The following is a 24,111-nucleotide window of genomic DNA, read 5'->3' on the forward strand; positions in this document are numbered from 1 at the left end:
CCACCAACCATGGCATCGGATTCAGTATGACTCCACATCACTGTTGGTGCCTTCCAGAACCTCACTGACACTCTTCCTGCATGCCTCACAATGGTTCGCACTGCTTAAGGTGGTTATTCAGGCTTTTGACAGGTGGTCACATTAATGTGACTGGACAGACAGTATATAATGTCACAATTTATGTAATAGGAAATGAAACTGTGGACTCATAATTAACAGCATTAGATTAGCTCTACAACTGCAACCAAATGTCTCCAGTCTATGGCTACCTGACTGTGTAAATAAGAACGCTGTTTCTTCTATTTGGTGCCACAACCATTTGGGGAACTAAGTATTTTTCCCTTTCTGTCTTGCTTCAAACAACTTTTCGTGGTCTGCTGGTTCTATCCGTAGACTTACTGTGTCAGATCAGTTGTTGGCAGGAGATATGGTCACCTGACTGAATGTTTTCTGTTACCAGTTGAGCTGCAAGCACACCCATGTAGTCTAGATCATTGTCAAGTCACTGAAAAGTATCCAGTATTAAATATAGCTTCTAAATTTCTAAAATTCCCAACCATTTTTAGTGTAAACATCCACACTACTTTGTTTCACAAAAATTAGCTGAGAAACTCTGAAATTGTTCTATGTAAAAATATAAACACGTGTAGTAAAAGTAAAATGTTCCTTGGAGGAGGGGAGAGGGGGATGGTTCATATCCCCTCCCCTTCCTCCTTTCTAGGATCCACACATACCTCACAGCCCAACCATTACTACTTCTCTTTACAGCAGGTTTTGCCAAGGCATGTAGAACTCCACCATGTACACAATGTGCTGCACCCATGTGGTCTTTGCATTGCTCAGTCCTTACCAGAAGTATTCGGTAGCAGTGCGGTGCAACACTTTTCAGTTGTCATGACTTTCTTCAGTTCGACAAAACTGTGGTGTCAATGATGTTTATCCCTCGCTATTTTTTGTGGTATACAGGAAGTTCACAGGTCCAGCAGGTGTTTGCACAAAAACATGGATTCTAGCCATCAAACCTTTATAAACGAGTAGGAATGACAGAAGAGAAGGATGAGAATTCGCAATATCTATCTTGCAGTTGAATAATCAACGATTACTGCAGATTTACCATGGAACAACATTACAACACCATGCAGAAAGAATATAAAGATTTAGCTGACGATGAAAGAACCAAAAATTACAATGATCGACAGACAATTTGTATGAGATTCATTGTTCTATGCATCTTGATGCACTTTGTGCTAAATCTGCAGCACGGACAATGGTATGGTGCATGTGATGAAACTGACAGTACAAATAGTGCATTTTCTGAAGTCACACGCATAATTATACTGTCAGCTGCAACAGGTTTCAATGCATTGACTGGAGCATGTGGAGACTTAACATATTTCTGCAAAATACAGTGCATCCGCAAAGTTACGGTGCATTTACGAATGCTCATTGTGGCTAACAGAAACAAAATAGAAGGTTGAATCTTGCTTTACACAGGGCACTATCACAAAGAATTTCCGTAGTATGACGTTCACTGGTGTGCACACATAGATGATGACACAACACAATGAACCATGTGGCAATAGCAGATCAGGGCATCTCAGAAAAGATGTGGATGGTACAAAGGTAAATTCAGTGTGTTCTATGACTTGCTAAATTCTAATTGTCACGTGTACAACGAACAACCACCACATAGGAATAACATCAATTGGTGGGATAAGCAGTTAAAGGATGCCGGTAGTTTGTTGGACAAAACCTTATCTCGTAGGTCTTCGATAAGAGGGGGGCTGTAGAAGCTATACAGGATAGCTAATTGAGGAGTCCTCAACAATTGGCGTGCAATTGAGAATTAGGCCTGAAACAGACTACAGTTCATAACATTTTAAGGGAACACCTCCAATTTTTGAGTTACAAATTGCAGTTATTGAACACTATCAAACTGATTGATAGACCCAAACAATTCGAGTTTGTTACAGATACGCTCATCGAGATCGACTGTGATAGACGATTTATGAAGGAGGTCGTGTTTAGTGACGAGGCAAAATTCCACGTCTGTGGCCACGTCAAATGTGTATAATGTCAGAATAAGGGCTCCTGAAAATCCTCGTGCCTACATAGAGTACAAACGCAGCATCCCTAAGGTGAACGTGTGACGTGCCCTGATGCACAATTTAGTTATAGCCTCATTTTTCTTTGTAGAATAGACTGAGACATCAAACAACTACCTCAATATGTTGCAATTGTATGTGGTATGCAGAGCCACAATTTCCAGAAGGTGTCCTCTTCAACACAACTGCACTCCTCAACACTACACTGCAGTATCATGTACCGATAGCACCGCACAGCATTTCAGGGTCAATAATGGAATGGCAAGTTTCCATTCGATGCCAATATCGGTCGCGCAGGATATGGCGGACCCACTGAGCCACGCCTTCAGTGGCTCTGGACTATGAACACCTTCTGGCCCAGCAATACAGAATGGCTGGCAGCAGCTGCTCAGCCAACTTGCACTTGGGGACCCATCGGTACGATACCGTCGTCTGTGCTCGGTAAAGCCATCCTCATCCTAGTTGCTATTGTACAAGCTGGATTCTAAGTCTTGCTGCACTATCTGTAACGAGTCTCCATACGCTTGGAAAAATATAAGTTATACAAACCTTCTGTTCATTGTATTAACTTGTTCACTAATCGTTTCTGATTGCAGACAGCTTTCCTACGATGACAGTTGTCGAACCACTCTGTAGTCCACGAAGTCGTACATAACACGTATCAATGATATTCTCAAGTTTTTGAATAAAACTTTCCCCAGTGGTGGATAGGATTGGGAGGTCTTAAGTTCATGACCACCAGAATTCCCAGACCTTACACCATTAGACTTTTCCTTTTGGGGTTACGTGAAGCAGCGTGTGTACAGTGAACATATCAACCGCATTAATCATCATTTAAAAGAGAATGAGAGACACATTCACACTGTTACAACAGGTGTGTGTGTGGGGCATGGTGGGGGGGGGGGGGGGGGAGGAGGGGGGGGGGGATTAGACTACCATTTAGATGTGTGCAGCACAACAAATGGAAGCCACATCAAACTGCACAGAACTGACATGCATGCTTGGAGAGTTTCTCTTTCATTTTCATCATGTTTCACACTTCTATCTTGTTTCATCGCTTTTCTGTGCCCAATTAAAACTGCACCATGACATTACAGATGCAGTGTATGTAACGTAAGTCAAGGTGGATCAGTGAATATTTTTTTCATTTAAAACCCACTACTGCTGAATTTATGAAGGAAAAAGGAAAGCAGGAACGAAAATCAGAACATACAGAACAGACTGCAAACCAGGCATTCTAAGCAGGCTTGAATGCACACTGCCCACAGTACAACACTGCAAGGAGAAACAAATTATTTCTGATTTGATGGGGATCTATTTAAAGAGAAAATTGTGTTGCGGAAAAGACAAATTCACTATCTATTTTCCTAAGCTCACTGACACTAAAGAAAATGAGTAATTCGAAGAATTTATTCTGGCGTTGAAAGAATTACAAGGATAGTTTTCTAAACATTCTGAGGACACTGCCAATAACACATCTGTTTCGAGCTGTTTCCAAGACAATTTGCCATTTCAGTTGAAAGCGTCCCTGCGCATGTGGAGAACGAACTCATTGGTATGTAATGTAATTCCCATTTAAAAGTTTTTTTTTAATAATAAAACTGACCATGTCCTCGGGAATAGTTTCCACATCTCCATAATGAGGCTGAAAAACATTTTTCGATCAACACATACTTGTGAAAGGCTTTTTTCAATTATGAAACTAAATACAGAATGACTACGTGGCAACCTGAGTGTGAAAATTGTTTTAACTCCTAAGCCACTGGAAGATTGATGTTTATGGGAGAGATTTCAGATGCTTTTGAAATCACATCAACAGCCAGGGAAGGATACGGACTTCCTCCTCTACTTATCAATTGTGTACTTGAGAAAGTGATTCGCAACTGGCCAAAAAGAATGGGTGACAAAGGTTTTGAAAATGGACTCAGGCTTGAATGTAGAAACACTAACTGGACAAGAAAAAAGAAAATTCCCGAATTTTTCTTGGTTAAAAATATGCTTTTTCCTGGGTGAAAATGCTGTTTTCCCCGTTAAGTGACAATATACTTTTGTGGAGCTGTAAAACTTATCAATCCTTTGAATGGTAAAGGTTTCATACACCAACATAGAACTTTGCCACACTGCAGGAGACGAATTCCACGAAATACAGCATGGTAGATTCTGAAGCAGAAACATCAAAACTGTGATGCGCTTTTGTCAGCCAATCGCAGGTCATGTCAAGCGATTTTACCAGTCAACGACAGCAAACATTCAGAGCATAGGACACGTGATGTAGTCAGCCAATAGCAACATCACTGTTGAGTAGGGCAACCCCACAAATTGGAAAAATTAACGGTTTAAAATAGAGTACATGCAGTGTCGCTACAAGAAAAGCTAAGCTTCCACATATAATATTTCTTTTTTCTTAGTGTGTGTTACCCTTTAAGATATATCAGCCACAAATTTTAATTAATAGTATAAACGGTTGGTGTTCTGAGCCTGAATTTTTTTAAAGAGGCTGGTCCTCAAAGCCCGAAGTTTTGAACAAGAGTCAAACGCTCCACGACTGAAAAAGTTCATCACACATTCTCAAACGTAACAAATTCACAGGGCATAAAAAAAAGTTTGCTTTGAAAGTAATATTTCTCAAACCACCATTCACAATATTTTCCAACAACTTGTTAGAAATGTAAACAGTTGTTACGTCAAGCTTGTCGAAATTAGTTTGCTGTTACAAAGTATTGCAGTATCCATCCTAGAGCCTTTGACACATTTTGCTGTCGGCAGACACTCGTGTGTATATTGTGTTTTCTTTTTGTAAACAGCTTATTTCCTTTGCAACTAAAGCTTTCTTTTGGTGTTATTATCTTGTTTATGTTTTGTTGCTGCAGTATTATTCTGCAGTAGTGGGCCACAGTAAAATTCTTTGTTAAAGTTTCAGTTCTGATCAGTCAAAATGACAAAAATTTAGCTGAAAACTAAAACAATGGCAAATTTCTGGCATTCTAAAAAATTCTCAGGTTTTTCCTGGCTGAAAAAATTCCTGCATTTTCCCAGATTTCTCGGGGCTGTAAATCCTGAAGTTGACTATCTAGCCCATGCTGTTTTAATTCATGAGCTCTGTGTTGCACTCCCTGCTCTACAGATCATTGTTGCTCATAAAGAATCACACTGGACAGCAGGTGATACAGCGAGTCTTTTAGTCTGCCTCCCTAGTCTTTCACGACTGCGAACCTCACATTCTTAGCTGCTACGATGTAGCAACGTGCTACCTAGGGCAAATATGAAGTTATGGAAATAGAAACAACTATTTTAAAAGAAAGTGAATATGTTTACAGGGCTTCTGAAATTTAAAATTTTCTTTTCAGAGCAATGGTGTATATATCAGGCATCAAAGTGTTTGCGGCATTAATGTCGAGTAGTATTCTGAAAAAAAGATTGTTACTTTGCCTTTATTTTTTCATTGTTGAGAAAAGCTGCTCACAAGAGTATGTAGATCCAAACATGCAAATGATCTGTGTGGCATTTTTGTGCAGCTTTCGAAATATTTTTTGCTGTATTAAATGATATCACCATGACAAATTGAGTGTGTTGTAGAATCAGTATTCAGCAAGTTGAATTTTGCCAGTCAATAACTTCTAACTGGAGTGACAATGGCAAATCAACATGTGAAACCAAGAAAGGAGTGCCGAACAATTTCACTTCCATTGCCAAAATGGTAAGCACTTAGAACCTTGTTTGAAAAATACTCGATGAGCTGCTTTATCTCGGCCTGGTAATCACTGAAATCAGTACTTTCGTGTAGTTTTAAACAAGCCAGGTGAATGTGGGAGACAATACAACCACAAACTCTATCCACATCTACGTAAGATCACAGACACCATTCATCCAGTCATAGGAGGAGAATTGTTTTCTTTGGCTACATTACCCATATGAGTTCTAAAAGGCTGAGCATCTGGATTTTCTGCTTTGTGAATAAGGAAATGAAGGAGGTGTAGTTCAGTAAGGCAGAAAAAGACCTGCAAGAAGTGAGGATAACACTGAAGGATACCCATAAATGGATTTTGCTCAAGAATAAGCTCCAGCAGCACCTCAGCTTTCTAGAAAAGCAAACACTAAAAACTGGCAAAACATTGGCCGAAGTGTTGAATGAATTGTAGTAGTAGTAGTAGTAGTAGTAGTTGTTGTTGTTGTTGGGTGGTGGAGGTGGCGGTGGTGGTCTTCAGTCTGAAGACTCGTTTGATGCAGCTCTCCATGCTACTCTACCTTCATCTCGTATAACTAATGCAATCTGCTTACTGTATTCATCTCTTGCTCTCTCTCTTTGATTTTTACCCCACCCCATCACTTCCCTCCAATACTAAATTGATGATCCCTTGATGTCTCAGAATGCATCCTATCAACCAACACCTTCTTTTGTCAAGTTGTGCCACAAATTTCTTGTTTCCCCAGTGCTATTCAGTACCTCCTCATTAGTTAACAATCTACACATCTAATCTTTAGCCTTATTCTGCAATATCAGATTTCAAAAGCTTCTACTCTCTTCTTGTTTGAACCGTTTACCGAGCGAGGTGGCGCAGTGGTTAGCACAATGGACTCGCATTCGGAACGACGACGGTTCAATCCCGTCTCCGGCCATCCTAATTTAGGTTTTCTGTGATTTCCCTAAATCCTTTCAGGCAAATGCCAGAATGGTTCCTTTGAAAGGGCACGGCCTATTTCCTTCCCCGTCCTTCCCTAACCCGAGCTTGCGCTCCGTCTCTAATGACCTCATTGTCGACGGGACGTTAAACACTAATCTCCTCCTCCTCCTGAACTATTTACTATCCATGTTTCACTTCCATATATGGGTACACTCCAGACAAATACCTTCAGAAAAGAATTCCTTACAAATTTATATTCAATGTTAACAGATTTCTTTTCTTCAGAAATGCTTTTCTTGCCATTGACTGTCTACATTTTATATTCCCTCTCCTTCAGCCACCATCAGTCATTTCGCCGCCCAAATAGCAAAAATCTACTACTTTAAGTGTCTCATTTCCTGGTCTAATTTCCTCAGCATCACTTGATTTAATTCATCTACACTCCATTATACTTGTTTTATTTTACTTGATGTTCATCTCATATCCTCTCAAGATACAGCCCATTCCATTCAACTGCTCTTCTAGGTCCTTTGCTGTCTGTGACAGAATTACGTCATCGTCAGATCTCAAAGTTATTTCTTCTCCCTCAACTTAAATTCCTCTGCCAAATTTTTCTATGTACTGGGGATATGCTACAATCCTGTCTCACTTCCTCCTCAAGCACTGCTTTCCTTTCATGCAGCATAGGAAATGAATGTGGAAATACTGGGCTAATGTTAAAACTCAGGCACAAGGAAAAGAAAAAGTAGGACTGAAATAGGATGGTCTGGAGAAAGCCATTATGAAAAGAGGAGAACTTTGGAATAAATAATTTAAAAAACTGATATCCCGAATAATATTTTTCCTTCATCAATGCAAGAACTTTGTGAATATCCCTTCCACATATATGCCCATGCGAGAGCAAATTACCTGCACAAGTGTGGCAATGCTTTCATCAAAGCGCAGATTGTGCAGGACGATTCGGCCGTCTTCCAAGCCGACAGCCACCACGTCGACAGCTGGAGATTGGACGAGCACAGTCACTGGGGACCTCCAGCCTTTGAATGTGTGTATCAGTGCACCTTTGTGAATGTTCCACAGCTGCATCTGTCCCTGTCTGCTCCCCAGAAGTATCTGCAAAACAAACAGAAATAAAATTACAACAAATAACGTGTAAAAGGAGGTAAAAGGAGCAGACTACATCTTCCATAATCATTAAAATATGAGGAGTGAAAACAGAAGTAACAAATTTCAGAATGCCTAAATCACTTTAGCAGAGCATTTCTTCAACTACGTTGCCATCTTCAGATCTTATGCACTACTTTTCCAGATCCAAAGATGGCAACACAGTTACTCGAAACCAGTAATTTGAATAAATGACCTACTAAAGCAAATTTTCATACAAATCTAGATCACAGAGAGAGAGAGAGAGAGAGAGAGAGAGAGAGAGAGAGAGAGAGAGAGAGAGAGAGAGAGAGAGAGATACTACTTGGAATTTAAATGTAACGTAAACATCTACTGTACAATCAGCTTGTCAGCTCATGCAGCCAAGAGGCTGAATAACATACATGCCAGCTGACAGACAGTTTGGCTTTAGGAAGGACAAAGGCAACAGAGAAGCAGTTCTGAATTTACACTTAATAATTAAGACAAGACTTGGGTCATTCTAGTTTCTGTGCACTTTCTAGTAGAGTTATTACATTATGTAATAAACATCTGTACAAGACTGACTTCTCATGTAATTTTCTAACAGTGTATTTTTTGCTATTAGGATTTTAAAAATGCTGCATTTTATTATTCGAATTTTTCTGTATATTTTAAATGGAAGACTTGCTATACTTAACTTCTACTGCACTTATATTGTAACTGTGTGTCTCCACTTTGTTGAGTAGGGGAACTATTCAAAATGATACAAGGCTCCAGCTTATCCTTGATGTTATCCTACCTGTATATTGGCCTAGTAGTAAATGAAACTAAGGAGAAATTAGTAAATGGAATTACAGCTGAGAGAGATGAAATAAAGACCTTGGATGTTTTCTGATGACATTGTAATTCTGTCAGACACACAAAACGACTTCAAGGAGCAGAAGAATGGAATGGATAATCCCTTGAAAAGAGGTTATAAGACGAACATCAACAAAAGTAAAACAAGGGTAATGGAGAGAACTCGAAATAAACCATGTGATGCTGAGGAAATTAGGCTATGTAATGTGGCATTAAACACAGTAGATGAGTTTTACCATCTGCACAGAAGGGAAAGAAGGGAGGAATACAAAATGCAAACTGGTAAAACAAGAAAAACATTCCTGAAAAAGAGAAATCTGTAAATATCAAATATAGGCTTAAATGTTAGGATGTCTTTTCTGAAGGTATCTGTCTGTAGTATAGTCTTGTATGGAAGTGAAATGTGGACAATAAGCAGTCAGAAAAGAAGAGATTAGAAGCTTTCGACATGTGGTGCTACGAAACAATGCTGAGGGTTAGACAGGTAGATCATGTAACCAATGAGAAGCACTGAATAGAACTGGTAAGAAAAGACTTTTGTGTCTCGACTTAACTAAAAGAAGGAACTTCTTGATGTGACACACAAAATGGTTCAAATGGCTCTGAACACTATGGGACTTAACTACTGAGGTTATCAGTCCCCTAGAACTTAGAACTACTTAAACCTAACTAACCTACGGACATCACACAAATCCATGCCCGAGGCAGGATTCAAACCTGCGACCGTAGCGGTCACGCGGTTCCAGACTGTAGCGCCTAGAACCACTCGGCCACCCTGGCCGGCCTGTGACACACACTGAGACATCAAGGAATCATCAATTCAGTACCTGAGGGAAGTGTGGGGGTCAAAACTGTAGAGGGAGACAAAGGCTTGAACACAGTAAGCAGGTTCAGAGGTATGTAAGCTGTGGTAGTTCTGCAGAGATCAAGATCTCACACATCACAACTAGCACGGACAGTATCAAAGTCGTCGTCCCTCTGGAGACCAGAAAAATAAAAACCAATCTAAAGATAGTTGTTCCACAACTGAAACCAGTTATCCAACTGTGACCAAGACAAACACTTCACTGGAAGCTATTACAGATTTATGTGCCACAAACTATGTCAGATCTCACAAAGAAATGAAATCTCTTGAAGCATTTGAGGTGCCGTAGATGCCAGTTCGGTATAAAGGGGACTGATACAACAACTAACCAGGGAGGCTCTGATAACGAAAGAATAGTAAGGAATACAACACGGATGAGACAAGTGGATAGGTCACATAAAAAGACACAACCAGTTCCTTGTAAACATTCTAGAAAGAGCAATACCAGGAAAGAAAGCTAAAGGAAGACCTCATTAGCATTTTCAAAACGTGTCATAAAATGTAGGACTCGATAAAAATACCAAAATGAATGAGTAAGCAACCAATTGTAAAACAGATGAAGCTGAAGTAGATTGATAATGTAGTGAGTGAAATGCACAGATAGCTTAGCTGTCCCCTCACACAGCTATTCACAAGAACACACAACATCACATCAAAGACATGATAACATGTCAAAATAGCATTTTATACTAATAGTAACATTATCGACATGCCATAAGAAGGAAACACCCATCAAACCTTGTTGAGGTACGTGCTCGGGTGCACCAGTGCAGAGGGCCCGAACAAACTGCATTCGAAGCTGAGCTCTGTGTAGACATCTTCGGCCTTAATGTCCCACACACGCAACACTCCTCTGCTGTCCACCGCGACCAGGTGCGGACCGAATGGCAGCAAAAGCTTCACATCTGGGCCACCGGGCTGCCCGTAGGTATGTTGGAGTTCCGCACCACGCCGCCATGCAAATATCTGCAACACAAATAATTATGTCTGAAGTGATGACATAAAAACAAACAAAAATAAAATAATGAAAATTTTCACCAGTGGTGTCCTCCAACACTTACCAATGCTCTAGGCATTGTCTCTTTCACCATCTGATGGGACGTGGTCTGAAAATGATTTCTGATAAAATCAAAACCAGTTACCATTTGGATGCTTCATTATTAATTTTTAATGAATCCTTGTGATCAAAACTGATCTGTATTTGAATCAGTTGGTGGAGAAAGGAACTAAGTCACATAAATGTATTAAACAGACCAAGACGCACGTTATGCCAACACAGATACAGAAAGCATAACAGAACACTAACTTGGTGCCAACTTCGTGATGTGTCATGGTTATTGTTGACTGTTGTTGTAGGTTATTGAATGGCATCTTTCAAAATGTCTCCCAAATGAAAGTGAAATGAAAGTGAGCATAAGAGGAAAAAAATCAAGTACTGACATTTATCCATTCAACAAGTTTATTGTAATATAAATTCCATAATATGCACTACAGGCTTTGCAATTGTTTGATAAATTCTGGATGCCGAATGGAATGTTTCTAATGTATCAGTGAGAATGATTACATTACGATAATTTCAAACTTTTTAAACATGGAAAAAAATAGTCAGGATATTTATCTACAAGGGTTAATTGTGGCAGGTGAAATTTCGATAAGAAGGCCAAGAAAAGTTGTCAGTGACATTGACAGCATCAAGAAACAACATTCCTTTGTTTACCATGCCACTGTCTATGGTAGAAGAATTCATGTCTGCAAATGTGCTTTTCTCAGTCTTCATGGTATATCACAGAAATGTGCTTATTTGCCATTTACTAATTCAAGGTCAAATTCCAAAGGACACGAAAGGGCCAAATCCATGCATGGCCAAATCCAAGCACAACAAAAATTTTGGAAAACGTAATACATTTGATAGATACCCACATCACATCTTTCCCACTCAAAGAAACTCACTATGCTGGGAAGGAAATGAAATACCTAGATGCACCCTTGGATCCAAAAACTATGCATGATATGTTCCTTACGAATTATCCAGAAGTAAATATGGAACACGACTTCTATAGGAAACATTTTCGAGAAAATTACAATTTTCCTATTGGTCGTACCCAAATTGATGTATGTGGCAAATGTAAGAAACTTCCCACTAAGTTGAAAGGTCCACATACCTCTGACAGTAGTAAAACAGCTGCACAACTTGAGCTGGATATTCACAAGTGGTGCAGCAGGACATTTTATCAATTCATTAGAACACATGAGCAAGAATGTATGGGCAGGAATGACATCGTTGGACTAGCTTTCGACTTCATGCAAAACCTGCCTCTGCCAAACATCCCAGTGTAGGAAACATTCTATTTACGTCAGCTGTGGGTTAACTGTTTCTGCATTTATGATATAAGGTCCAAGCGTTCCATGATATACGTGTATCAGGAAGGTGAAGCGAAAAAGGAAGCAAATGAGATCTCTTCATTCCTGTACCACTACATTGAAAACTATGTAATGAAGAATGTTAGAGAAGTACACCTGTTCTCAGACATAGCATCTGATCAAAATAAAAATAATGCTGTAGTAAGGATATGCCTTCCATTGACAGACTGGAAGATTTTTAAAAAATCACTTACAGTGTTCCCGAAAGACGTCATTCGTTTCTCCTTTGTGACTGTGCATTATCCATGAAGGCCAACAACTACTTCACAAGGCATCCAACCACATGTCAGCATGCTGCCACCCTCACAAGACAATATACTTTGCAAAATGAGAGAAGGTAACTGAAGTCGGCAACTAGTGAATGAAATAGTTTTTAGACTTTCAATAGTGTTGGTATAAATGATCACAGAACTATGGTTCTTAAGATGTTATAGTGAAATGTGGAATTACTTGTTACAACAGAAACGCTGCTGATGTTCTGACTTATGTCCAAGGAATCCAGCAGAATATGGCTATTGACTGTGGTTGTATGTGGGCGGATCAAGTAGTGGAAACAACCGCACCAATAAATGAATCTAAGCAAAACAAAATCTATAGTACCAACAGCAGTATTAGTAGATGGGTAATTGGTTATGGGGTTCATAGTAATTTTATAGTGGTAGAAAGTAGTAGTAATATTAGCGTTTTTGTAGTATTAATATTTTTATTTTTTCATAATGTTTAAAGTACCAAGAACAATTCCTATATACATTTTTTTTATTAACCACAATAATGCAAGTTGTACGGCCTTTGTTAACTTTTCCGATAAAACGCTGTCATTGTGAATAATAAATAAAAAAATAAACAAATACATAAGTTAACTGAATTTTCCGTCGCTGCTGGGCAGAACATGATCATTATATTAAGACAGAAAAAACTTCTTAATGTTCTGCAAAATTATGTTTATTTGGTCATGCGTTGGCTTTCAGCTTCTTACACAATCCTGGGCATATAGATATTAACACAACAAGACACTTATTTATCAATTAATGAAAAAACATAGATACAGATACAGTAATCCCAAAGCAACCATACGGCCACAAATAGGCAACTTCCCACATGATGTCACATTGCCTCATATCTTTTCCATTATCTGTGTCAGCCTTTCGAACGGAACAGCAGGTCATCAAACGTATCACTTCCTGCAATGGCTGGATTGAGCAAGATTGACAACGTACTACGAAAACAGAATGTGCATAAGATTAAACCATTTTGTACAACGGGCTACAGAAATTTATCAGTAGTTACAAAGCCTGGTGCACAATCCCATATATCGGCAACATTTCAGACAACCTTAGAAAAAAATTAAAGTCTCAAGACTACAGACCTGCATTTTATAATACCAATAACTACCTGAACTTGAGAGAAGCTGGAGATTGCGGAAGAAAGATCGAAACTTTGCTGATCATCTTTTAATAGAAGAACATTGATAACATGATGCAGAATGTGAACACTTACAGTCTGTTATGAATGTTAGCCTTTTTGGCTAATTTAATTATTCGCATGTGACAAAGTGCAACATTTTCCTCTGCAAACACTCTGTAACATTTTTGCATCTTCTGTACCAATAATATCTGTGTAAGTTGTATAAATACATGATTAAAGACCCCCAGGATGCTACAAAGTTAATATTTATTTAAGAATAAAACCAAAATGAAACATCTATTGAAGAGAAGCATTAGCAAAGTTGTTAATTATTAATGCGCGGTTAGGCACAGACAAATGAAGAGACTTTTTGTGCAGTTTTTTGTTCTAGACACACACACACACACACACACACACACACACACACTCTCTCTCTCTCTCTCTCTCTCTCTCTCTCTCTCTCTCTCTCTCTCTCTCTCTAAGACTCTCGTATGTAGAAGGACGATGAAGATGTGTGACTTTAGATATGAAGTATTGCGATCTTGATGTATCAGATGTGTGTTAGAAAACAATATCCAGCATTTTATTTATTGAAGTAAGTGAAGATGAATACTATAGGAAGAGGATTTTCATGATTATGAAAAGCATTGGTGTTCCCGGAGTCTGCTGCCGGCAGCTTCAACTAAAAGGTCAGCGAAGTCCAATCGCCAAGAAAAATTAAGATAAGCACAGACATTTTAGTAATGCAATCATTTTCAGTATTTATTTATTTCACATTACAACTGTCAACCCGTGTGAAAGGACTTCACGACATCGGCCGTGAGTAGTGTTTGTTAACTATTTTTATAGTAAGAAATTTCTATGTCATCATTATGAATTATAAAAAAACAATTGCCTGTATTTTCTGTTTGCATGAATCATGACGGGGAGCAAGTAATGCAAAAAGGCAAAATTAAGGAGAAAATTTTTGAAAGAAATAAGAACTGGACGCAGGTTATGTAAAAATTTTCCAAAGTAAGCTGTTTTGTTCAGCGCAACAAAGGTAGGATGGCTATGCAAGTTGCTTGCATGGTTACGCTTTGTAGTGCCTCTTTTGATGTAGATAAAAACCTTTTCCTATTGTTCCCTTCCTTGGATTTTATTGGCGAAAAATTTACAGGAATTTTTCAGTGTGATACACATTGTCAGTAAAACATAACGAATTGTGACACAGTAGTTTGCACATTATAATAGATGATTATCAAATGTAATAATTAGCGTATGAAATTTTAACATTTTTGTGAAATTTCTATATTTTGCATATTCATATAAAATGGCCGAAAAATATATGCCCATTGTTGATAGCGATAGCGGAAACGCACTCAGCCAAGATGGTGTAGGAATTGCAAGATCGAACAATCGAAGTTCACGCGCCATGCATGCCTACTGCAGAAGGTTTATGCAGATCAGAGATGAGTGTCGCAGGAGTGAAAAATGACAGTGACACTCCACATCAGAATAACCTTGAAGACACAATGTTTACAACTGACGAGACAATGTCACACACCTCCCCCAGAGCGACATACCACTCATGAATGTTTGACACAGAATCTGAACAGTCACACAAGATATGAACATGGTAAAACAGCAACAAAACATTGTTACGCAAGATCTAAATGCAATGAAGCAAGAACAAAAACAAATATTCAAGGATTTGCAAGACACGGTCTCACAAAAATTCGATGACTTAGTCAAAAATTTTCGCACTGAAATCGATAAAAATTGAATGATATGAAAACACAAGTAAAGCATGAAGTAATTTCTGAAGTTAACAGTAACATTATGCAGGTAAAACAGAAGGTAGATTCTTTTAATGACCATCACGGCTGAGTAGAATAACAAATAAAGAAAATCACAAACACAGACATTGAAGCCATACAAAACCAGTTGGTTTCGACATGAAAAAGGTAACCACTGTCGTTAACAAACTAAATAATGACTGTGAAGGTGCACCTCTTGCTGTAGAAGAGCTACATTAAGGGTAGCAACATTAGAAGTTGACTCAGCATGCACTAAGAAGGAGAGAAAGAAGATATTGTGAACAAGGTAAACATTATCCTACAAGCCGCGGAAAATAGGATCCGCAATCTTTTAGAAGAAAATATTACCAGATCTCTAAACATGCATGTAAATAATACACAGGCTACAGTGAACATACCCCAACCTGTTGGTATCTATTCACAAATTGTCACGAGTCCCACAGCAGCTACTAGTGACAGTTGTAGATTGCAAAATGTAAACATATCCACAACTCCCAACACCTGAACAATTACCAGCCAGAATTACAGGTAACTACAATAACAAAATAAATACAATTGAAAATGCCACGAGTCTGTCAACTATTTTTGCAGACCAAGGTTTGCTGAGACAGCAACAGTTTCCTACATTCACTACCGAAGGTAAAAGAATGAATCCCATATTATTTATCACTACTTTTCGTCATGTATTTCCACGCAACTGGGCCAACTGAATTGGCCGAACGTTGGAGCACTTATATCCAATTTGAACAAGCTTTCCTCAACAAATACTGGTCTGAGCAGTGCAAGAAAGACTCAGACGCGAAGTTTTCAACCCTCCACCATTCAATGGCAAATACGGTAGTCTACGTAGATACTTTGGAAAATACCTGAACAAGACGCACTACTGGACGAAACCAATATCACAGGCAGACGTGTCAAAAATTTTGAAAAGTCATTTACCATATCACATTACAGAAAAATTAGTCACAACACCTGCGTACAACACTGAACATTTTCTGTCAGTGCTCGGTTCTATCAACTTAATCTGTACCCCACAGAGCAACAGAAAATCAGGCACAACAGCAATATAGTTATGTAAATCTGTCAGGAAAACATGATTAAAATACACAGCAAGGTTGGTACACACGACAGCAAAATTACATACCCAAAGGTAATGAGTACAGTAACGGGAATGGAAAAAAACAAACGATTTAAAAGAAATTTCCAAAAGCAAGCAAATTCACTATCACAAGGCCCTATGCCGAATATGAATAGAAACAGTCAGCCGCAACAGTGGCCGACGCGCGGCAACAATGCCATGCCTTATGCTGTACTGAAGCTGACCTTTGGACAGCAAAATAACTGCACAGGAACACAAATTGGCGACGTACACACACAGTGCAATTCACTGAAATATCTCCAGGTATTGAACTAAGTCACACTACACCGGAAAACAACAACTGGTCGTAGTTAAGCCTCAGGCTATGTTGTATATAGCTTAGTATTTAATTAAATCTCTGTGTACGTATATCAATAGGTTCCTTAGTTCTTAGACAGTAGATGTATTTGTGTAGTATTTCCGATTATTTTGTATTTAAGTCAGGTACATATTGCATTCCTATTTTGGTTGCACTTTCTGCCAGCCTGTCGCGCATGCGCACAGGTCAATGTCTCCTCTCCTGCCATCAACGAGTATTGTTGAGCATGTGACAGCTGAGCCATAAGCTAATTTTGTTTATACTTTTGCTATGCATGGAGTAGTGTATTACTTCTCATTGCTGTTAATTTTATGCCTATGTGTACAAATCAAAAGAACTACTTATGTCTATACACATTACTTTATCTTAATACATCTAAAAACAAAGATGATGTGACTTACCGAACGAAAGCGCTGGCAGGTCGATAGACACACAAACAAACACAAACACACACACAAAATTCAAGCTTTTTATCCGCTTCCCACAGGTTTTAACGTCATTATTTCTTCGTCAGACAATTGTTAGCCTCATTTTCATAATCTGCCACCACAAAACCACTCCCTTTAATATATTACACACAGTTTTTCCGAAATTTTCCCGAATTTCTCCGTCCTTTAACGTGTTTTGGCGGCAACACAACCACCTAACCTTTGTGCACATCGTTGTCTACCAACCCAAGTCCAACATAGCCCAGCTGTAACCTTCTCACCTTTTTTCACACCAGATCTCCAGTTACTTTCCAGTTCACCTTTATCTCTCCCCATATATTTTTATTTTCATTTCAGCCTCATGTTACACTTTCCACCTTCTAATACCATGTCACCCTCACAACACCACCACAACGACCCCATTAAGTTTTATTTACATTCCCTCCGCAAACATGCCTTCGCCCTAGCCAGATTACACTCCCATATTCTATTTTCCCAGGCTTGTATGACATTTGGCATTACCCCCAAAGGCCTCACACTTAAAGTTCCCATCTCTGGTTCCAACCCTTCTTTCCATCAGTCCCTATACCAGTTCCAAACTGAACAATCCATTGCCCTCACCCACCTAATCCTTCACCTACACATCAACACAGTCAATGAACACACCCGTCAACTCCTATCCTTAATAAAAGTCCTTAATCTTTCCTCTCCCAGATCCACACCGGCTGTTCAGAGCATCCTCCTACAGGCCAACCGTAAATTAGAACAGCATGCCACCCTCCACCTCAAAAAACTATCCAATCTCCTGGTTTCCCACCTCCGGAAAGGCAACTCACTCACCCTTCACAACCTTTCCAGCAAACCTCAACCTCCTCTCATTGCACACAAACCCAGTCTCTCCCATCTACTCAACCTCCCACTTCCAGCTCCAACACCTCCAAAACCTCAAAATTCCAATCAACACAATCTGGAACCACAACACCCTAATTCAGTAGTTAACCTTTCCTCCAAACCTCTCTCTCAATCCGAAACCTCTGTACTATCCAAAGGCCTCACCTTCAGCCCCACTCCCAGATTCAACCAAATAGCCCTCGTCAAAGATTTACTGTCCTACACTCGTACTCTCTGCTGGAAATATCACTTTGCCACGAAGAAAAATGATCCTAATCCTACTCCTAATAATCCAACTCCCCAAGACACCATCCAAATTGAACCCTGCCTGGAACAGTTCCGTCCTCCGTCGCAGCGGGACCCACCTCCTCTTCCTCAAAATCACCCTCTCCAAACCTTCCAGGAATTTCTGACTTCCAGCCTTGCATCTCAATCCTTCTTAAAAAACCTTAATCCTACTCCCAACATCACCACTGCTGAAGCCCAGGCTATCCGTGATCTGAAGGCTGACCGATCCATCGTCATTCTTCCGGCGGACAAGGGTTCCACGACCGTGGTACTTGATCGTCGGGAGTATGTGGCTGAGGGACTGCGTCAGCTTTCAGACAACACCACATACAAAGCTTGCCAAGGTAACCCCATTCCCGATGTCCAGGCGGAGCTTCAAGGAATCCTCAGAACCTTAGGCCCCCTGCAAAACCTTTCACCTGACTCCATCAACCTCCTGACCCCACCGACACCCCGCACCCCTACCTTCTACCTTCTTCCTAAAATCCACAAACCCAATCATCCCGGCCGCCCCATTGTAGCTGGTTACCAAGCCCCCACAGAACGTATCTCTGCCTACGTAGATCAACACCTTCAACCCATTACATGCAGTCTCCCATCCTTCATCAAAGACACCAACCACCTTCTCGAACGCCTGGAATCCTTACCCAATCTGTTACCCCCCGGAAACCATCCTTGTAACCATTGATGCCACTTCCTTATACACAAATATTCCGCATGTCCAGGGCCTTGCTGCGATGGAGCATTTCCTTTCACGCCAATCACCTGCCACCCTACCTAAAACCTCTTTCCTCATCACCTTAGCCAGCTTCACCCTTACCCACAACTTCACTTTTGAAGGCCAGACATACCAACAATTAAAGGGAACAGCCATGGGTACCAGGATGGCCCCCTCATACGCCAACCTATTCATGGGTTGCTTAGGGGAAGCCTTCTTGGTTACCCAGGCCTGCCAACCCAAAGTTTGGTACAGATTTATTGATGACATCTTCATGACCTGGACTCACAGTGAAGAAGAACTACAGAATTTCCTCTCCAACCTCAACTCCTTTGGTTCCATCAGATTCACCTGGTCCTACTCCAAATCCCATGCCACTTTCCTTGACGTTGACCTCCACCTGTCCAATGGCCAGCTTCACACGTCCGTCCACATCAAACCCACCAACAAGCAACAGTACCTCCATTATGACAGCTGCCACCCATTCCACATCAAACGGTCCCTTCCCTACAGCCTAGGTCTTCGTGGGAAACGAATCTGCTCCAGTCCGGAATCCCTGAACCATTACACCAACAACCTGACAACAGCTTTCGCATCTCGCAACTACCCTCCCGACGTGGTACAGAAGCAAATAACCAGAGACACTTCCTCATCCCCTCGAACCCAGAATCCCCCACAGAAGAACCACAAAAGTGCCCCACTTGTGACAGGATACTTTCCGGGACTGGACCAGACTCTGAATGTGGCTCTCCAGCAGGGATACGACTTCCTCAAATCCTGCCCTGAAATGAGATCCATCCTTCATGAAATCCTCCCCACTCCACCAAGAGTGTCTTTCCGCCGTCCACCTAACCTTCGTAACCTGTTAGTTCATCCCTATGAAATCCCCAAACCACCTTCCCTACCCTCTGGCTCCTATCCTTTCCTTGTAACCGCCCCCGGTGCAAAACCTGTCCCATGCACCCTCCCACCACCACCTACTCCAGTCCTGTAACCCAGAAGGTGTACACGATCAAAGGCAGAGCCACATGTGAAAGCACCCACGTGATTTACCAACTGACCTGCCTACACTGTGATGCATTCTATGTGGGAATGACCAGCAACAAACTGTCCATTCGCATGAATGGACACAGGCAGACAGTGTTTGTTGGTAATGAGGATCACCCTGTGGCTAAACATGCCTTGGTGCACGGCCAGCACATCTTGGCACAGTGTTACACCGTCCGGGTTATCTGGATACTTCCCACCAACACCAACCTATCCGAACTCCGGAGATGGGAACTTGCTCTTCAATATATCCTCTCTTCCCTTTACTCACCAGTCCTCAATCTCCGCTAATTTCAAGTTGCCGCCACTCATACCTCACCTGTCATTCAACAACATCTTTGCCCCGCACTTCCGCCTCGACTGACATCTCTGCCCAAACTCTTTGTCTTTAAATATGTCTGCTTGTATCTGTATATGTGTGGATGGATATGTGTGTGCGTGCGAGTGTATACCCGTCCTTTTTTCCCCCTAAGGTAAGTCTTTCCACTCCCGGGATTGGAATAACTCCTTACCCTCTCCCTTAAAACCCACATCCTTTCGTCTTTCCCTCTCCTTCCCTCTTTCCTGATGAGGCAACAGTTTGTTGCGAAAGCTTGAATTTTGTGTGTGTGTTTGTGTTTGTTTGTGTGTCTATCGACCTGCCAGCGCTTTCGTTCGGTAAGTCACATCACCTTTGTTTTTAGATATATTTTTCCCACGTGGAATGTTTCCCTCTATTATATTGAGATCAGTTACTTTATCTTAAAATATACTCCAGAAGAAAAGTTACACTTTGAATTATGTGCACTATGTACAATTATATTGTGATAACAAATTAATGTTACCATGCTTCGTCATTCTGTTTTCCAATTTTTGTCAATTTAGTATCCTTTATTTAGTTTGCCAATTTTTGTCAATTTAGCATCCATAAGAGTACTCGTTGTCCTTCAAAATTTTGTCTTATAGTGTCATTTCTGCTGTGAGTCCCTTTGGTATGGGCAACTCCCACTCACTGATTTGTCGGAACATCAATTCATTAGGTGTGAAACCTATTGAAGAATGTGGAAGGTTATTGACAACTTGCATGAAAGGAGTTGCGTATTCTACCAATCGGGTGTGTTTGTCACGGGTGTACGTCCTAATAAGCTGGTTAAATACTTTAAAGACTTGTTCAATGGGGCTTGCTTCTGGGTGAAAAAGGCTTACTAATATGTGCTTTATGCCCTGTGAGCTCATAAATTGTTTCCACTTTTGCCCAACAAAGTATGAAACATTGTCAGTTAGTAGTCCCTTTGGTTTACCTACTCTTCTCAAATAGTCTACCTCAATTCTCTTTCTGATATTTGTGGCTGTTGCATTTTTAATGGCATACATTTCGATATGTTTCGAGAAAATATTGTATAGTGCTACTACATATCTTGCTCCTCCTTTACTTCTTGGATATGGACCAGCTATGTCCAGGGATACAATATCTAGAGGGTTTTTTGTGAGTATTGGTTGCAGCTCAGTACTCGTATATTTTGACACATTGGACTGTTTTGATTTTTGACATATTGCACACTTTCTTAATACCTGTAAGACTCATCTTCTCAAATTTGGAAAATAACAAAGTGTTGCAATTTTTTCAGTATATTTGCCTACTCCATAATGTCCCCATACTTCATGAATGTGTCTTATAAATTTGTCGATTTAATCTTCAGGAATACACACACGATATGGATCAGATTTTTAATGTTGCCTATGAAACAAAATGTCCTTGTACTCCTAATACCATTTACTTACCTTTCCACCTTCACCTTGCTTAAGGTTTTTCATGACTTTACTCCATCTGTGATCTTGCTGTTGTATAATTTTCATTTGCTTACAAAACTTATGGTAATCAGACTGTTGTGTTGTACCTTGCATTCTGAGTTCTGCATCTTGATCTGTTAATTCACCAAATTACTCTGAACCTTGTGGTAGCCTAGCCTAGACAGGGCATCTGCAATAGCATTCTGACTTCCTTTAATATAAATGATTTCAAAATTGAATTCCTGTAAATATAGGCACCACATAGCTAATCTACGGTGCAATAGTTAGCATGTTAAAAGAAATTACAGTGACTGATGGTCACAGTGTACATTGGTACTTTTGCCCCACAAAAAATATTCAAACTTTTTAAATGCCCATATTACCACTAAACTTTCTAATTCTGATACAGAGTAAAAGACCTTTCTGCTTCCAATAATGTGCAACTAGCAAAACAATGGTTAAAATGCCATGTTTCACACTAAGCTACACACAAATTGAAGTAAACAGCACTAGCACATGAAGAAACAACATGACACTTCGTAAATGATTAATCGGTACACATTATTTCAATGAATCAAAGTTCCTCGGCAACTAGTCCATGATATCCTCATACATCCTTGAACCAGTAGATGAATATTTCCCTTCTTCCTTCTCAAACAATGGAGGCGGCGCCAAGCGTAATTAGGCCAGCAATGAGCAATGTCCCTTTCTGTTTGCAACATTCATTAGTCACCTTAAGATGGCCTAAGAAGTCAAATGCTAGTTCGTGACCAAATACATGCAGTTTTGCAGAACATTAGGAAATGTTTTGCTTTTTAATATTAAATCAATAAGTCCATAAAGGCGTGAACATCAACTGGAGCCAATATCCAGTTTTCCTACCTGTGAGCCGGCCGCAGTATAGACGTGGTAGGTGTCGGCCGCAAGGCAGGATATGTCCTCTGCGTGCTGCGGGCTGGTGCTGAGCAGGGCAAGGTGGGACAGCCCGTACGTGTGGAACGCCTTCCCGATACACGTCACGACCAGGTGCTCCTTGCGGGAGCGTATGTACCTCAGCGCATGTGGCACGTGGTTGCTGACCAGCCCCAGGGCACGGGCAGGAGTGAAGATCCGGCTGCCTGCCCTGCGCGTCTGTGTCACTGTTGCAGTAGTGGATACCATTTCCTGAAAACAGGTCATTATGTAAAGTGTATAGCACAGAGGTGGTTTATCTGTGTGGCACACGGCCCCACACTATAAGGAACCCTGCAGCCACACTGTCCATACTTTTCTAGGGAGCATTAATGATCAGAAATTTTGAACTGAAACAAATAATTCAATTTAGGGTTATATTTGAACACTTGTAAAGTATTTTTAAAGCACCAGCAATATTTTTAAGGCACCAGGAATAATCTCTCATCAACCTGAAACCATATATATCTTTGAACCTTTGAAGAATATACACTGCCGGGGAAAACAATTAGTACATCAAAAAATTAGTACAACAGAAATGATGATGTCAATTCTGATCTGATGATGGCATATGCCACCAGGAAGACAGTAGATGTACAGGTAATGATTTTAACATCATCCGCCAACAGATAGTGTAGCGGCATAGCAACCAGAGCACCATCTGTGTCTACCCTTTAACAGGGAATGCTCAGAGCAGAATAGTCTGCATGGTGCAAACATGTGAAGCAAGCAGGCAATCATTCCATGGAGATGCACTTGTGTTTCCTACAGTCAACAGTGAGTTTGAAGGGGTCAAACTGTGGCCTTCTAAGTAGGATGGTCATTCTGTAGAACCGCCACACAAGTTGGACATGCTGCATCAGTTGTGCAATTATGCTGGCATGAGTGGTCACATGAACATCCCCACACCTGTAGAGGAGGTTCTGGACTTCCACGTACCATAGATGCCTCCCTGGATCATCATACTGTAAAGGTGGCTGTCGCAGATTGTACAGCTATCATAGCACAGATAAGAGGTCTTGTTAGCCCAGACAAGTCAACACGAACTGTTGCGAACCGGTTATTATTAGTGGGACTACGGGCACGCATAACTCTAGCCCGGCTTCCACTCACACCACAGCATTGACGTGCACAGCTCGACTGGTACTGTCAGAGGATCCCTTGGAAAACAGAATCGTACATTGTGGTCTTCAGAAATGACAGCAGATTCTGCCTGCACACAAGAGATAGTCATTTGCACATACGATGTAGACTTGGTGAGCACTGTCTCATAGAGTGCATTCGTCCAAGAGACACTTAAGGTCTGGGGTGCGACAAGCTACAACCACCATTCACCTTTGCTGTTTCTGGAAGGAACACTAA

At 40.5% G+C, this 24,111-nt stretch overlaps 1 protein-coding gene across 1 annotated transcript in view; it reads right to left on the bottom strand.

The window, feature by feature from the left end:
• Positions 1 to 24,111, bottom strand: part of LOC126424525 (WD repeat-containing protein 36) — a 114,047-nt gene that overhangs the window by 57,662 nt on the left and 32,274 nt on the right. Inside the window, exons 2-4 of the mRNA XM_050087259.1 lie at positions 22,681 to 22,962; positions 10,314 to 10,541; positions 7,637 to 7,840 (exon numbers count right to left, since the gene is read on the bottom strand). Of these exons, the coding sequence (XP_049943216.1) occupies positions 7,637 to 7,840; positions 10,314 to 10,541; positions 22,681 to 22,959 (711 nt within the window). The 5' untranslated portion in view covers positions 22,960 to 22,962. The remainder of the gene's footprint in view (positions 1 to 7,636; positions 7,841 to 10,313; positions 10,542 to 22,680; positions 22,963 to 24,111) is intronic.

The sequence above is a fragment of the Schistocerca serialis genome, chromosome 10 (assembly GCF_023864345.2).
Source record: "Schistocerca serialis cubense isolate TAMUIC-IGC-003099 chromosome 10, iqSchSeri2.2, whole genome shotgun sequence".
NCBI lineage: Eukaryota > Metazoa > Arthropoda > Insecta > Orthoptera > Acrididae > Schistocerca > Schistocerca serialis.